The following is a 13667-nucleotide window of genomic DNA, read 5'->3' on the forward strand; positions in this document are numbered from 1 at the left end:
GAGCTCCTTCAAAGCTTCATGCTCAGAAAACTGTCATTATTTAGCCTGGCCAGTAGTTCCCTAGAAGACCCTACTATGAAAGCTGTCTTTTTTTATTCTTTGTTTGTTTTTTATTTGAGACGGAGTTTTGCTCTTGTTGCCCAGGCTGGAGTGTAATGGCGTGAACTCAGCTCACTGCAAACTCCACCTCCCGGGTTCAAGCAATTCTCCTGCCTCAGCCTCCCGAGTAGCTGGGATTACAGGCATGTGCCACCACAGGCAGCTAATTTTGTATTTTTAGTAGAGACGGGGTTTCTCCATGTTCGTCAGGTAGGTCTTGAACTCCTGACTTCAGGTGATCCACCCGCCTCAGCCTCCCAAAGTGCTGGGATTACAGGCGTGAGCCACCGCACCCAGCCTGAAAGCTGTCTTTATTTGACCTTACTCAGAGCCTGCCCAGTATGAACAGCCTTTTCCCCAGCAGCATCTGTTAAAAAGATTTAGAGGTGCCAGGCGCAGTGGCTCACGCCTGTAATCCCAGCACTTTGGGAGGCCAATGCGGGAGGATCTCTTGAGTCCAGGAGTTTGAGACCAGCCTGGGCAAAATATTGAGACCCTGTCTCTACAAAATAATTTTGTAAAAATTAGCTGGGCATGGTGGTGCATGCCTATAGTCCCCGCTACTCGGGAGGCTGAGGCAAGAGAATTGCTTGAGCCCAGGAGGTCGAGGCTGCAGTGAGCCATGATCACACCACTGGACTCCAGCCTGGTTGACGGAATGAGATCCTATCTCAAAAACAAAAAAAAATTTACAGGCAATTGTTGCACATTGTGGTTGCCGAAGCAGTAAGTAATAGCTGGTGACCACAATAAACTAACAAAAATGCTGAAAAAAAAGTTAGAGAATAAGATGTCCACAGTGAATTGGAAAAGCTCCAAAATATACCAGGGTATCTACAAGCCCAATGTACATGTATAGGATGTGCTCATACCCAGGGCTGTGCATTTGCTCAGGAAAGACTTTAGAAGGGGCTGGGCATGGTGGCTCATGCCTGTAATCCCAGCACTTTGGGAGGCTGAGGCAGGTGGATCACTTGAGGTCAGGAGTTCGAGACCAGCCTGACCAACATGGTGAAACCTCGTCTCTACTAAAAATACAAAATTAGCCAGGTGTGGTGGCGCATGCCTGTAATCCCAGCTCCTTGGGAGGCTGAGGCAGGAGAATTGCTTGAACCCAGGAGGCGAAAATCGCAGTGAACTGAGATCGTGCCATTGCACTCCAGCCTGGGCAACAAGAGCAAAACTCCATCTCAAAAAATAAAAAATAAAAAACAAAAAACACTTTAGAAGGATCTAAGATCTCACCTCAAGCTGACCTTGAGGTTCTATACAAATAGGAAGTGAAATCTAATGCAGAGTTGTCAGCTGTCTGGCTGAAAGTTGAAGGCATACCCCAGATGTACACAGAGCCGGCACAAAGACTGAGAGACGAATTGATTCCAGGCATCTAAGGAAACCTCGCCAAGCATTAGCTGATCACTATGCTAATTGAGCAGAGAAAAGGTATAGTAAAAATATGATATTATAATCTCATGGACCACCATCATAAATGCAGCCCAACACTGACCTAAACGACTTAACGACTTTACAGAATTAGTTCAGAAAAGTCACTAACCAACAACAACAAACAGCAATAATACCAAATCCTGAGGAGGGGATAAATCTGATTACCAGAGCTGCCACATTATATTATTTTAAATGTCTAGTTTTCAACAATTACAAGACATATACATGCAAAGAAATAAAAAAGTATGGCCGGGCACGGTGGCTCATGCCTGTAATCCCAGCACTTTGGGAGGCTAAGGCAGGCAGATCACCTGAGGTTAGGAGTTTAAGACCAGCCTGGCCAATATGGTGAAACCCTATCTTTACAAAAACACAAAAAAAAGGCCAGGCGCAGTGGCTCAAGCCTGTAATCCCAGCACTTTGGGAGGCCGAGGCGGGCGGATCACAAGGTCAGGAGATCGAGACCATCCTGGCTAACATGGTGAAACCCCATCTCTACTAAAAATACAAAAAATTAGCCGGGCGTGGTGGCGGGCACCTGTAGTCCCAGCTACTCGGGAGGCTGAGGCAGGAGAATGGCATGAACCCAGGAGGCGGAGCTTGCAGTGAGCCAAGATAGCGCCACTGCAGTCCAGCCTGGGCGACAGAGCGAGACTCTGTCTCAAAAAAAAAAAAAAATAGAAAAAAAAAAATTAGCCAGGCATGATGGCGGGTGCCTGTAATCCCAGCTACTCAGGAGGCTGAGGCAGGAGAATTGCTTGAACCCGGGAGGCAGAGGTTGCAGTGAGCAGAGATCCCAAAATGCGCTCCAGCCTGGGCGATAAAGCGAGCCTCTGTCTCAAACAAAAAACAAACAAACAAACAAAAAGGATGGCCCATATACAAGAGAAAAACAAAAACAGTCAATAGAAATTGTCCTTGAAGAAGTCCAGACATGGGCCTTACCAAGCAAAGACTGAAAATCAGTTTTTAAATATGTTCAAAGAACAAAAGGAAACATCTAAAGAACCAAGGGAAAGTGTAAGAGCAATGTCACAATAGAGAGTATAAATAAAGATAAAATTATTTAAAAGAAGAAAACAAATTCTGGAGTTCAAGAGTACAATAACCATAACAAAAAATTCACTAGAGGGATTAAACAGAACTTTCAGTAAGCAGAAGAAAGAATCTGAAACTTTGAAACAGGTTAACTGAAATTAGTCTGAGAAACAGAATGAAAATAGATAAAGAAAAATGAACAGGGCCTCAGTGTACTGTAGGGCACCATCAAGTGTGCCAATATACATGGAAGGGGAGTACCAGAAGATAAAATAAAGAGAGTGGGGCAAATAAAATATTGAAAACTTCCCAAATTTGATAAAAAACATTAATCTATACTTAATCTTCATTAATCTAAAAAGCTCAACAAACTTAAAGTCACAATAAAAAGATTATCAAAAGGAAAGAAAAACAGATCAATTGCCACAGAGAGTTGGGAGGGTAAGTTAGCCACAAGGGGAATGAGGGAATTTTGAGGAGTAATGGAACTGTTTTATATCTTAATTTTGGTGGTGGTTATACAACTGTATGCATTTGTCAAAACACATAGAATTGCACACTAAAAAAGGTGACTTTACCTATTTAACTACATGTAAAGTATACCTCATTATACCTCATTTTAAACAAAAAAGAAGGCCGGGCACAGTGGCTCACGCCTGTAATCCCAGCACTTTGGAAGGCTGAGGTGGGTGGATCACCTGAGGTCAGGAGTTCGAGACCAGCTGCCAACATGGTGAAACCCCGTCTCTACTAAAAATACAAAAATTAGCCAGGAGAGGCAGCAGGCACCTGTAATCCCAGCTACTCGGGAGGCACGAGAATCACTTGAACCTGGGAGGCAGAGGTTGCAGTGAGCCGAGATCGTGCCACTGCACTCCAGCCTGGCCAACAGAGCAAGACTCAGTCTCAAAAAATAATAATAATAAACAGGAAAAAAAGGAGCAGTAAAGAGCTCTAAAATAGAATCTTGGCTTTCTTCAACTTGGATATAATTGACTTCCCTTTCATTCGTATTCCAGTTATCGCTCATAAACATTTTCAGTGGCTTAAGCATTCATTAAATTTGCAAGCACACCTTGGTTTCACATTAGTCTGGTTGTTTTTATAATTGAAACAATAGATTCTGCCTTAAATAGTAATAAGAATGACTAACCTGTGATGTTCGGGGAGTAGCAGCACCTGTTGAAAAATCATCTTCACACCAATCATAGTCTATTAATCCCGCCACATAATTTTTATCACTTGCGGTCACATCTTCCAGACTCCAGTTATTTGACTACTCAATGAAAGACAGAAGAACTTAAAAGATGACAGTACTATGATTCAATATTTAAAATACAGTCATGCGTCACTTAACGACAGAGACACATTCTGAGAAATGCATTAGGCAATTTTATCACTGTGTGAACATCATAAAAGGTACTTACACAAACTAAGACGTCAGAGCCTACTACACACCTAGGCCACACCTAGGCTGTATGTTATAGCCTGTTGCTCCTACACTACAAACCTGTGTAGCACGTTACTGTACTGAATACTGTAGGTGGCTTTAACACAACAATAAGTATTTATGTATCTAAACAAATCTAAACAGAAAAAGGCCGTCCCCGTGGTGGCTCATGCCTGTAATCCCAGCACTTTGGAAGGCTGACACAGGTGGATCACTTAAGCTCAGGCGTTGGAGACCAGTCTGGGCAACATGAAACCCCATCTCTACAAAAAATAGAAATTAGCCAGGCATGTGCCTGTAGGCCCAGGTACTTGGGAGGCTTAGGTGGGAGGATCACTTGAGTCCACCAGGTGGAGGTTACAACAAGCAGAAATTGTGCCACTGCACTCCAGCCTGGGTAATACAGCGAGACTCTGTCTAAAAAAAAAAGAAAGAAAAAAAAAGAAAAGGTAGAGTAAAAACATGGTATTATAATTTTATGGGACCACCATCATAAATGCAGTCCAACGTTGTCTTTATGCAGCACAAAACTGTATTCCAGGCATAGGGCAAGGCCCTGGAAACACAAATGAATAGGAGACACTATATTGAAGGAGCTGACCATCCGGTACAGAAAAAGGAAGTCAGAAAATTTCAGTTCAAATTATCAGAAAGGAAAACCTCCCACTCTCAAATAATATGTCTTGCAACATTCTTATGTTATATGGCATACTACTTTTCATTATCACAGAATCACTATAATACCAGACAACTCTACTGCAAATTTACAAATAAAAAGATCTGACAAAGTAGAAGATGGAGGGGGAACAACTTCGAAATACAGGTTTCTTCTTTGTAAGAATATGCAGGGTAGTGAATAATTTCTAGCAGGAAGAAAATTAGCCATGCGAAGGATCTCCTAGGGATAGGACATCTGGGGTCTTGTGCTAACAACGCCACCAAAATAACTTCTGTTCTTTCATTCTCCCTCCTCTATAAACTAAGGGTATACTAATCATACCCTGAATTCAAGACTGTGGGTGTACTTGGAGTTTTTATTTCTCCTTCCTTCCTTTTCCCTCAATATATTGTTAATCTAGCCAAGCAATTTTACTTGAATTTCTTATAGCTCATCCTTTTTTTCCCAAAGTCTCACTGCCACTATCCTAGATCAAGGACAAATCTTCTCATACCTAGAGTATTCAAACAGACAATATTGTCTCTACCACTAATCTTTCCACTGTCTCAACCAAGGATGACAGAGTTCTCCAGGATTACCAATTACTGTCATTTGGAACTGGACGCGTGGAGAGCCAGGCTGAGAAAAATCCTAAAGCTAAGTCTAGGCTTGGTGGGGAGAAGTACAGTGCTGTACGAATGACAGCTGTCATGGGTACTCCAGTAGGGACTAATAGCACACATATCACCCCTGAATGAACAATCGTATACACCACTGGATGAATTTTTCAAAATCATGTTCATTTCTCTCTCTCTTGCTCACAAATCAATGGCTCCTCATTAACTATTGAACAAAGTCTAAAATTCTGATGTGCATTTTCAGGTTCTCTACTATCTGGCTCTTGTCCACCCTTCCAGCTCACTTGCATTCTCTCTCTCTCTCTCTCTCTCCCCCCTCCCCCACTTGAACTCTTCTTTTTTAACACAAGTCCAGCCACTGTCAACAGAATACATCAAGCAAAATTAGGTGCCCTTGCTTTTGCTGATTCCATTTATCTTGCCCTGAATGTTGTGCCACTTCTTTTCCATCTTTCTAACCTCGACTGTTGGTCCAGTTTGGATCCCATGGTGATCATTCCTGTCCTCTAAAGCCCCCCAGGACACCTCTGGCCACTTCTCTGGCCCCCATCATCTACTATGATGCAGTATTATCTATGTATATATATGTCTTGCCTCAACTTGACTCTTAGAGAACAAGTATCATACTTTACACAGATATGTTTCCCAGCAGCCCAGCATGGGGCCTGAAAATGCTAATGACACTGATGATGATGACGTGGTTATTTGTGATTCTTGGATCAGTCTGTACTGCTGTTTCACTGAAAGGGCCACCTATTGATTGATTGATCGATCATGATTACTTACTTTCTTATAAACAACACCCCAGAGAAAAGGGATAATTCTATCAAGGGGAAGAACAGTACAACCAGACTATGTGACTTGCTTCGTGTCTCAATAATTTGCATAAAGATTAGAAGCGAACCCAAAATTTGATTTCTATTTCACTTCTTGTTACTAAAATGTCTCTTGATCTGCCATAAAATTGATTCAATAATATGACTTTGCAAATAATTAAATTATTAGTTAAATGTTCATTAGGTAGTAGATGGAAGATAAGAGTAAATATGTTTCCAGGTCTTTTCCACTTACAACTCATATAAGCAGATCAATTGAGGCCAGGCCAATTCAGATATAAGAAAATCCAGGCCGGGCGTGGTGGTTCACGCTTGTGTTCCCAGCACTTTGGGAGGCTGAGGCAGGTGGATCATCTGAGGTCTGGAGTTCGAGACCAGCCTGACCAACATGGTGAAATCCCATCTCTACTAAAAATACAAAAATTACACGGGTGTGGTGGCACGCACCTGTAATCCCAGCTACTTGGGACAATGAGGCAGGAGAATCACTTGAACCCAGGAGGCGCAGGTTGCAGCGAGCCAAGACCACACTACTGCATTCCAGCCTGGGCAACAAAGCAAGACTCTGTCTCAAAAAAAAAAAAAAAAAAAAAAAAGACAATCCAATATCTCAGGAAAATGTCTCAGGCCCCTTAACTGAGGTGTCGTAAATTTTAAAATTTAGTGAAAGTGATTTTTCTAAGCATAGAGGTATAGGTATCTAATAGCTTTCTCCAATTACCTTGAGCAGATGCAAAATTCAGGGTTTTGCATTTTCCTGGACCCAGATGTGTTACTTGCAACTGAAAGTTTAAAGGGTTTGGCAGAGTGGGTGGGATGAGGGATTGGCTGATTCAAGGAGCCCATGTGCAAAAGAGCTGCCTAGGCACAGAATATTTACCAGCCATTAAAACTCTCCAACAGACTAGAAAACCATGCAGGAATAAGATTATCTCCCTTCAGAGATTTCTTTACACAACAGCCAGTGTACTGACCAACTAAGGAGGGAAAAAGAGGGGCAGGTTAGGTCTGGCAGTGACATAAGACCCACTATACCTGTAGCACATGACTGATGAGTACCAAAAGGAGATCTAAATGAGATATTAAAGGAATTTGAGGGAGGGGGAATTCAACAAAAGATTATAAAAGAGGTGGCATTTTAACATTTTTTGTTTTTTTTTTTTTTTACAGTTTTGAGGCCTATAAAGGGGAAAAAAAACAAACTTTCATCCACACAGTCAATTGTGTTATCTTGGATTTCATAAACAGGGCCAACCAACTACCTTTCTCCGAGGATGAGGTACAATTTCCTAGTGCTAAGATTATTTACATTGCAACCTGAATTAATCTGAGGGAAGATGACATTACAAAGTTCCATACCCATCTGGCAAAGTATTTGGATAGCTGAATTTTAAGCCATGGGAAATACAAAGAATCACACAAAACAAGGACTAACACAAGCATTTAGGAATGACATGGTGCCTCTATGTATGTAAGCTTCTTCACCATTTTAAATGTCCATGACAGGCCAGGTGCAGTCACTCACGCCAATAATCCCAGCACTTTGGGAGGTAAAGGAGGGAGGACTGCTTGAGCCCAGGTGTTCAAGTGGACTCCATTTCTATAGAAAATTAAAAATTAGCCAGGTGTGGTGGCACACACCTGTAATCCCAGCTACTAGGGAGGCTGAGGCAGGAGGATCGCTTGAGCCTGGAAGGTTAAGGCTGCAGTGAGCCATGATCACACCACTGTACTCCAGCCAGGACAACAAAGCAAGACTTTGTTTCAAAAAACAAAACAAAAAAATTTTTTAAAGTCCGTGACAAAACTGAGACAAAGACAACAAAGTAGAGAAAAATAATTTGGTTATAACAAACACTAATCAACATGCTCCATTTCAGTATGCAAATTTTAAAAGAAACAAAAACCTAAACCCTTAACATAAATATCAAAATATTTATCAAAATGTTTCATGTCATATAAAGTACTATATATTCCATATCACAGATCTTATTCCCAACAATTTTTTTGTTCTCTGCAATTCAATAATGTGTCCTTTAAAAGTACTTGAATGCATGTAAAAGTACGCTTTAAAAAAAAGACTGGAAAGACACAATAAATATTAACTACATCCTCCACAGGTAGTTGGTTTATAGGTACATTCTATTTTCCTTTTAGCTCATCTGTGGCTTAAACATTTTCTTTTTTTTTTTTTTTTTTGAGACAGAGTCTTGCTCTGTCGCCCAGGCTGGAGTGCAATGGCGCAATCTCAGCTCACTGCAACCTCCGCCTCTCGGGTTCAAGCGATTCTCCTGCCTCATCCTCCCAAGTAGCTGGGACTACAGGCACTCACCACCACGCCTGGCTAATTTTTGTATTTTTAGTACAGACAGGGTTTCACCATATTGGCCAGGCTGGTGTCGAACTCCTGACCTTGTGATCCACCTGCCTTGGCCTCCCAAAGTGCTGGGATTACAGGCGTGAGCCACCACACCCGGCCTGGCTTAAACATTTTCTATAGCCATCAGGAATTGCTATTATGAAAAAAAAGGAGTCAGGGAAGGAGGTTTGTAAAATGCCATGTTAACATTCAGAATTTTAGAGGCCGGGCACGGTGGCTCATGCCTGTAATCCCAGCACTTTGGGAGGCCGAGGCAGGCTGATCACTTGAGGTCAGGAGTTTGAGACCAGCCTGGCCAACATGGCGAAACCCCGTCTCTACTAAAAATACAAAAATTGGCCAGGCGTAGTGATGCACACCTGCAATTCCAGCTACTCGGGAGGCTGAGGCACAAGAATCGCTTGAATCCAGGAGGCAGAGGTTGCAGTGAGCTGAGGTCATGCCACTGCACTCCAGCCTGGATGACAGAGTGAGACTCTGTCTCAAAAAAAAAAAAAAAAAAAAAAATTAGAGTTCAACTTCAGAACTTCCCATTTTTCTCATCAAAAATACTGAAATCATAAAACATCTTGCCTCTGACTCCTTGACACCAGAAAGTTTACCTTCCCAGTGGTATACACACTCAGGAACAGGGAGGGCACGTGGCAAGACACAACAGGCAGTAACACTTACCTTGATGTCTGTGAATGGGGTAGCACTGGCTTGTCCACAGGAGAAAGAAGAAAGCCTTAAACGAACTGGTTTTCCCCGAGCCTTCTTGGCTAGAAGCAGAAGATAGGTAGCCGTGAGGTGATCATACTGCCACTAAAGGAAAAGAAAATCAAGTTGGTTAGAAGACGACTTGTTTGTGGAAATGATGTTCTATCTTTAATTAATTTTTTTCTTCAGTGTAACATTCAGAACTTTAAAAGCCAGTAGGTTTACACGGCATATGATGAAAAGCAGCAACCAGTGCACCACACCTCCACAGACATACAATTTCCACTCCCCCTAAGGAACAACTTTTAAACACTTTTAGCTATTTCTTCTGCTATTAATTCTGTATTTCCAAACTAAATGCTTACACAGCTTAAAATTTTTTTCAGCTTCAGATAATATGTATAAATTTCCTAGTATGAGAAATATGAATTTAGCTCTACTGCAATTCCCTCCCTTTCCCACACATCTCCTCCCTGTATCCTCCTACTATAATTTTATCACAATGTTTAGCTAAGTTAATATTTGCATTATTATGATTATGTAAATAGCATTCACAACTAAGTAGGGATAATGTTCAAAATATTTAATTGTTACCCTGACATCAACCATCAAAATAGAGGCCAAGAGGTCAGTAGGGTCCTGGGAGACGCCTGCCTTTCCAATTATTAATCTTTTAATTGTGAGAAGAGGGGAGGGAGTAGTGTCCAGGGTGTCGAAGGGAAGTAACAGGGCACCATGGAGGGCACTGAAGATAGTGGTTATTTACCAGTCAGTATATAAATACACTAATATTTTAACAACCAATGTGGTCATGCTGGCTGAATATCAGCTCTGCAGCTAAACCACACAGGGTGCTATTCCTGCATTTCCATTTTTTTATACCTTTGTTTTTCCTGAAGATAAAAATAAAAGTCAGTTATTCCTTACAAATTGAACTCCACCCTTTCCAACACTTTACCTCCTCTCAACATGTTCACACACATCTGCTAACTGCTTCCCCACTTAGAGAGATTCCACCTGATGTCTGCATCCTCTGCTCCACTCTGGACCGGCTTCTCAGCCAGCTACTCAATTGTCAGTCTAGGGATTCCTTTCGCCTCTATCTTACAATGTCGCCCCAGTTTCCTAGATCCTAAGTATTCTTCTTTCTTGGTTTAATCTCTCATTTTTGTGGAACACATCCTCCAGTGATTTCCTGAGGGCGCATGCATGGGAGGTAAATTTTTTGAGATCTTGCATGTCTGATAAGTGACTACATTCTATCTTCACAATTGATTCTGATTTGGTTAAGCAGAGAATCCTGGGTTGATAATAATCTTCGCAGTTTTGATGGTAGTATACTCTTCTTGATTCTAGTACAGCTACTGAAAAACCTACAGTCATTTAGGTTTTGATTCTCCAGCCTTTTGTATGAACTTTCATTTTTATCTTTGAAAACTTCCTGAATCTTATTATTTTCCTCCAGTTTCCTGAAATTCCACTAGAACAGGCCTTGGTGTGAATCTGTTTTCATCTACTGTTTCATCCCAGGTTAGGCCTCTTCATTCTTGAAAATTCATATTCTTCAGTTCTGGAATATTTCTCTTTTTTGTTTTTAATCTTAAATTTTTTTTTTAATTTTTAATAAAATAGAGGCCGGGCACGGTGGCTCACCCCTGTAATCCCAGCACTTTGGGAGGCTGAGGCAGGTGGATCACGAGGTCAGGAGATCGAGACCATCCTGGCTAACACGGTGAAAACCCATCTCTACTAAAAATACAAAAAATTAGCCGGGCGTGGTAGTGGGCGCCTGTAGTCCCAGCTACTCAGGAGGCTGAGGCAGGAGAATGACGTGAATCTGGGAGACAGAGCTTGCAGTGAGCAGAGATCGTGCCACTGCACTCCAGCCTGGGCGACAGAGCGAGATTCTGTCTCAAAAATAAATAAATAAATAAATAAAATAAAATAAAGTAGAGATAGGATCTCACTATGTTGCCCAGGCTGATCTTGAACTCCTGGCCTCAACCAATCCTCCCATCTTGGCCTCTCAGTTTTAGAATTACAGGCGTGAGCCATAGTGCCCAGCCTGGAATATTTCTTCTTGCATTATTTTTCCTTTTTTTGAGATAGAGTCTCGCTCTATCGCCCAGGCTGGAGTGCAATGGTGCAATCTCGGCTCACTACAACCTCTGCCTCCTGGGTTCAAGCGATCCTCTCGCCTCAGGGTCCCGAGTACCCGGGATTACAGGCGCATGCCACCACGCCTGGCTAATTTTTGTATTTTTAGTAGAGATGAAGTTTCACCATGTTAGCCAGGCTGGTCTCGAACTCCTGGTCTCAAGTGATCCACCTGCCGCCTCAGCCTCCCAAAGTGCTGGGTTTACAGGCGTAAGCCACCGTGCCCAGCTGTTCTACTTTGCTCTGTCGCCCAGGCTGGAGTGCAGTGGTGCGATCTCGGCTCACTGCAAGCTCCGCCTCCCAGGTTCACGCCCTTCTCCTGCCTCAGACTCCCAAGTAGCTGGGACTACAGGCGCCCACCACCACACCCGGCTATTTTTTTTTGTATTTTTAGTAGAGACAGGGTTTCACCGTGCTAGCCAGGATGGTCTCGATCTCCTGACCTCATGATCTGCCCGCGCTGGCCTCCCAAAGTGCTGGGATTACAGGTGTGAGCCACCGCACCTGGCCCACCAGGTTCTACTTTTAAAAGATTTCAAATGAATTTCATTTTCAAACACTTTTACTGAGCTTTTAATTTCTGTGGTCACATTTTAGATTTTCAAGAGCTATCTCTTGGAATGTTCATTTTTATTCATCTTATTCCTATGTCAAGAATGAAAATCACTTCTCTTATCTGAGAATATTAATTAGCAGTTTTTAGCCATTTTCTCCCACTCCCTGCATATCTGGGGTTTTTTTTTCTCAGTATCTACTTTTTCTTCTTTCCTCTCCCCACCTTACTCCATTTGTTTTGATCTCCGACTTTCATGTTAGAAGTTTTCCTCAAATTTCTAGTGATTTTTGGTTGTCTGTTTCTACTTAAAAGTGAAGAATTACATTACACAGATGATGAGAGGTTCTATGTGTATGATGGGGCTGCTCAATACCTTGAAGGCTCCTCTCTAAGATGAACGGACAGGAACTTGAACTCCCAACCACTAATATAGTAGGACATTTATCTTAGCTTTTCCCTGGAGATAAATCTTCCAATATTTTCCCCACCATCACTGCAAATAGGATACAAATCCTGGTTTCAGCATTCTCAAAGTTGAATAGGGAAGGGAATTCGAGATGGTGGTTCACTGTTCAATATGAAGACTTTGTGCATCCATTTCAGAATGGTTCATCATCCGCATCTGAGCTGTATTTGGTACAAGAATGCCTTGTGACCTCCAGTCTTCTGCCAGGATGGGGAAGAGGAGGCTGTTATGCAGCACAGGTAGAGAAAGGAATCTAGGGTTCTAACTGCTTCTAATACAGGCTTTCACCCATCTTCCTGTTTTTCCTCTTCACTTCCCTGACTTCAGAGGCTCCTGGTACCTCTGATTCCTGAGCCTTTCTGGAGCTCTCATCAGTTTGCTTGATGCCTTTCTCACTGCAAGCACTTAGCTTTCAGCTTTCTCCAAAATGCTCTGACAACTACCACTTATACCACTAACCTATATCTTCCAAACTTCTAATGACATCCCTTTGTCTCCCCTTTTATTCTGTTTGTAAATGTTTTGCCTTTTTATCCCTTTTTGTTAAGGTTTTAGGAAGTGTTCGACGTAAACTCAGCTGTTCAATCCACTATGTTTAATGGAAAGTTTCTAAATAATGTACTGAGAAAACTATGGGGCTATCTGCCCTACAAAAGTGTTAACTTTTAACAGTATGGAATAGTCTTTCATGCTATGTAGCCCCCTCACAAAGTACATGACTCAAAAGTCAACTACCAACTCTGTTTTTAGTAATGAATTTTATTAGTTAATAACTTAGATGGCCACGATCATAGTATATGCTTTGAAATTTGCATAAATGGCCCAATCAATCTAGTAGGGGAAGCATAAAATACTGTCATAAATTATGAAATGTTGCCTTTAATCCAAACAGGGTGAGGCAAAGAAAGGACAGTAAGGCTTCATGGCCAGGCGCAGTGGCTCATACATGTTTTAATCCTAGCACTTTGGGAGGCTGAGGTGGGCGGGTCACTTGAAGTTAGGAGATCGAGACCAGCCCAGCCAACATGGTGAAACCCTGTCTCTACAAAAAATACAAAAATTAGCTGGGTGTGGTGGCAGGCGCCTGTAATCCCAGCTATATGGGAGGCTGAGGCAGGAGAATCGCTTGAACTCGGGAGGCGGAGGTTGCAGGGAGCAGAGATTCTGCCACTGCACTGCAGCCTGGCGACAGAGGGAGACTCCATCTGAAAAAAAAAAAAAAAAAAAAAAAAAGAAAGAAAGAA

General features: G+C 42.1%; 1 protein-coding gene across 13 annotated transcripts in view; it reads right to left on the reverse strand.

Annotated features, from left to right (window-relative positions):
- MELK (maternal embryonic leucine zipper kinase) overlaps positions 1 to 13667 on the reverse strand; it is a 115449-nt gene that overhangs the window by 18801 nt on the left and 82981 nt on the right. For 11 of the 13 annotated variants that reach the window (XM_031014877.2, XM_031014881.2, XM_055351561.1 and 8 more), the window contains 2 exons: positions 9218 to 9349; positions 3737 to 3859 (listed from right to left, as the gene is read on the reverse strand). In XM_031014877.2, the coding sequence (XP_030870737.1) occupies positions 3737 to 3859; positions 9218 to 9349 (255 nt within the window). The remainder of the gene's footprint in view (positions 1 to 3736; positions 3860 to 9217; positions 9350 to 13667) is intronic. The other 2 variants (XM_063696237.1, XM_055351555.2) reach the window with 1 other exon arrangement.

This window comes from Gorilla gorilla, chromosome 13, assembly GCF_029281585.2.
Source record: "Gorilla gorilla gorilla isolate KB3781 chromosome 13, NHGRI_mGorGor1-v2.1_pri, whole genome shotgun sequence".
Taxonomy (NCBI): Eukaryota; Metazoa; Chordata; class Mammalia; order Primates; family Hominidae; genus Gorilla; species Gorilla gorilla.